Raw genomic sequence first — 2,000 nt, 5'->3', positions numbered from 1 at the left:
CACACACACACACACACACACACACACACACACACACACACACACTTAACTGAAGTTCCTCTGCGTTTTCAGATGGAGCACAGCATCCTTAAAGTGGAGCATTTTGAGCTTCACATTCTTTGCTCATGCAGTTTTGCATGTTCATAGTTGTTCCTGGAGCTCCACCCTCGCGGGCTGGCAGGCTGGGCGCCGCACACATTTGGGTTTAAATGTCAGGAAAACAAAACATCGATGTGACAGCATGTGTGCATAATTAAGTTGTTTCCCCCATAACAGCAAAAGCATCAGCATTAGTAGGCATCGTGATGCTATCAATCCTGACTGCTCACCACGTCCACAGTAGGGCTGTCCTGGAACAAACTCTGCAGCATTGACCCAGTCAGGCACCACTGGTCCAGGCGTCGGCCCACTGGGCTCAGGATCTGCTGGACTGGGCAGCGAGACGGAGGCGAGCGGCAGCGTCTGGGAGGCTGGCAGTTCCTCGTTCTTTACTGGTTTAGAGTGTTCAAACCTGAAGAACGACAACGTCACACCAGGACTGTTACAGTGTAGCAGTAAACAAACAACATATCGCTTCTTGTTACATTAATCAGGAGGTTGGTTCAGTCCTGGCTCCTCGTAGTAGGACAAGACTAAACTCCAACTTGTTTCTGATGCATCTAAGGGTGGAGCACCCACTCTGAGTCTGGGACAAGTCGCTGCCCCAAGTGGAGGAGCTTAATAACAATACACCAGGTTTAGTCATTCACATAATTACATTCAGGTGTTCCATCACTGGAGTCACAGGTGTATAAAATCAAGCAGCCAGGCCTGCAAACTGCTCCCACAAACATCTGTGAAAGAACGCGTCGCTTTCAGGAGCTCCGTGAATTCTAGCATGGTACCGTGATGGGAGGTCACCTGTGCAAGAGTCTAATCGGCAAGTTTCCTCATTACTACAGTGGTATTATTACCACGTGGACGCGATTGGGAATGACAGCAACTCAGCCACAAAGTGGTCAGTAGGGCTACAACTAAAATGATTTTGGTTGCCGACTAATCTGCCGATTTGTCTTTGATTAGTCAATGATTATTTTATTCTCTCTCATCTCCGCTTCCTGTGGACAAACCTGCTGTTCTAGGATCCAGTACCTCACCTGCTCCGCCCACCTGTGAGGATCAGCCTCTCGTCCCACAGCAAATTAGATAATCATCCAGGAAACATCAATTTGAAAATAACCAAATGTATTTTAAATATTACTTAATGTGATAGTCAGAATAAAAAAATATCAAGTTATACAAATTAAAGTGCTAGTAATCTGAATAAAAAAGGTGCAAACAGGAACTAAAACGGCTTCTGTCTGAAAGTTTTTTCAGTCCAAAACAACAAGTTTCCAAAGGTCAGGAATCTCGATTGCAGTGGAGAAGCTCTGGAGTGCGGCTCGCTCTTATCTTTGATGTTCCCAGCTGCTGCTGATAAAGATGCTCTGTCACGACTTCAGCCATTTGAGAGCTGCATGAGCCTCTTTACAGGACAAACTCATCTAGAGCAGGGCGATATGACCAAAAATATTTATCTCGATATACATTTGAAAATTTGCGATAACGATATAACTGACGATATAATTGACACGAGACAAAATACTTTACAACTCCTGAACTTTATTAGTGCAAAAAAAAAAAAAAAAAAAAAATCAATGTATTTTCACTTAAACAAGCAGCTGTTTAAGTGCATTAAAGTTATGTCAAAAATTAACAGTGCAAATGCAAATTCCTTGCTGACAGAAATTGGCCGACATATCCTCAGCAAATCAAATCACTTTTATTGTCACATCACATGTGCAGGTACACGGGTACAGCACATGTGAGTGAAAGTCTTGTGTGCGAGCTTCACAAGCAACAGAGTTGTGCAAAAATACAATAATGTAAACAAGCAAAATACAAGAATGGCTACATCTGAAACTAATAAATATATGTACAATATATAATAGTATATGCATTACTGGATGTGTATACTAAAT

General features: G+C 42.8%; 1 protein-coding gene across 1 annotated transcript in view; it reads right to left on the bottom strand.

Moving 5' to 3' along the window:
* Positions 1–2,000, bottom strand: part of mkrn1 (makorin, ring finger protein, 1) — a 27,199-nt gene that overhangs the window by 5,003 nt on the left and 20,196 nt on the right. Inside the window, exon 2 of the mRNA XM_042225528.1 lies at positions 330–583. Within this exon, the coding sequence (XP_042081462.1) occupies positions 330–583 (254 nt within the window). The remainder of the gene's footprint in view (positions 1–329; positions 584–2,000) is intronic.

The sequence above is a fragment of the Haplochromis burtoni genome, unplaced genomic scaffold, assembly GCF_018398535.1.
Source record: "Haplochromis burtoni strain Fernald_Lab_line unplaced genomic scaffold, NCSU_Asbu1 Contig_173, whole genome shotgun sequence".
NCBI lineage: Eukaryota > Metazoa > Chordata > Actinopteri > Cichliformes > Cichlidae > Haplochromis > Haplochromis burtoni.
This window is presented reverse-complemented; position numbering and strand designations above follow the sequence as displayed.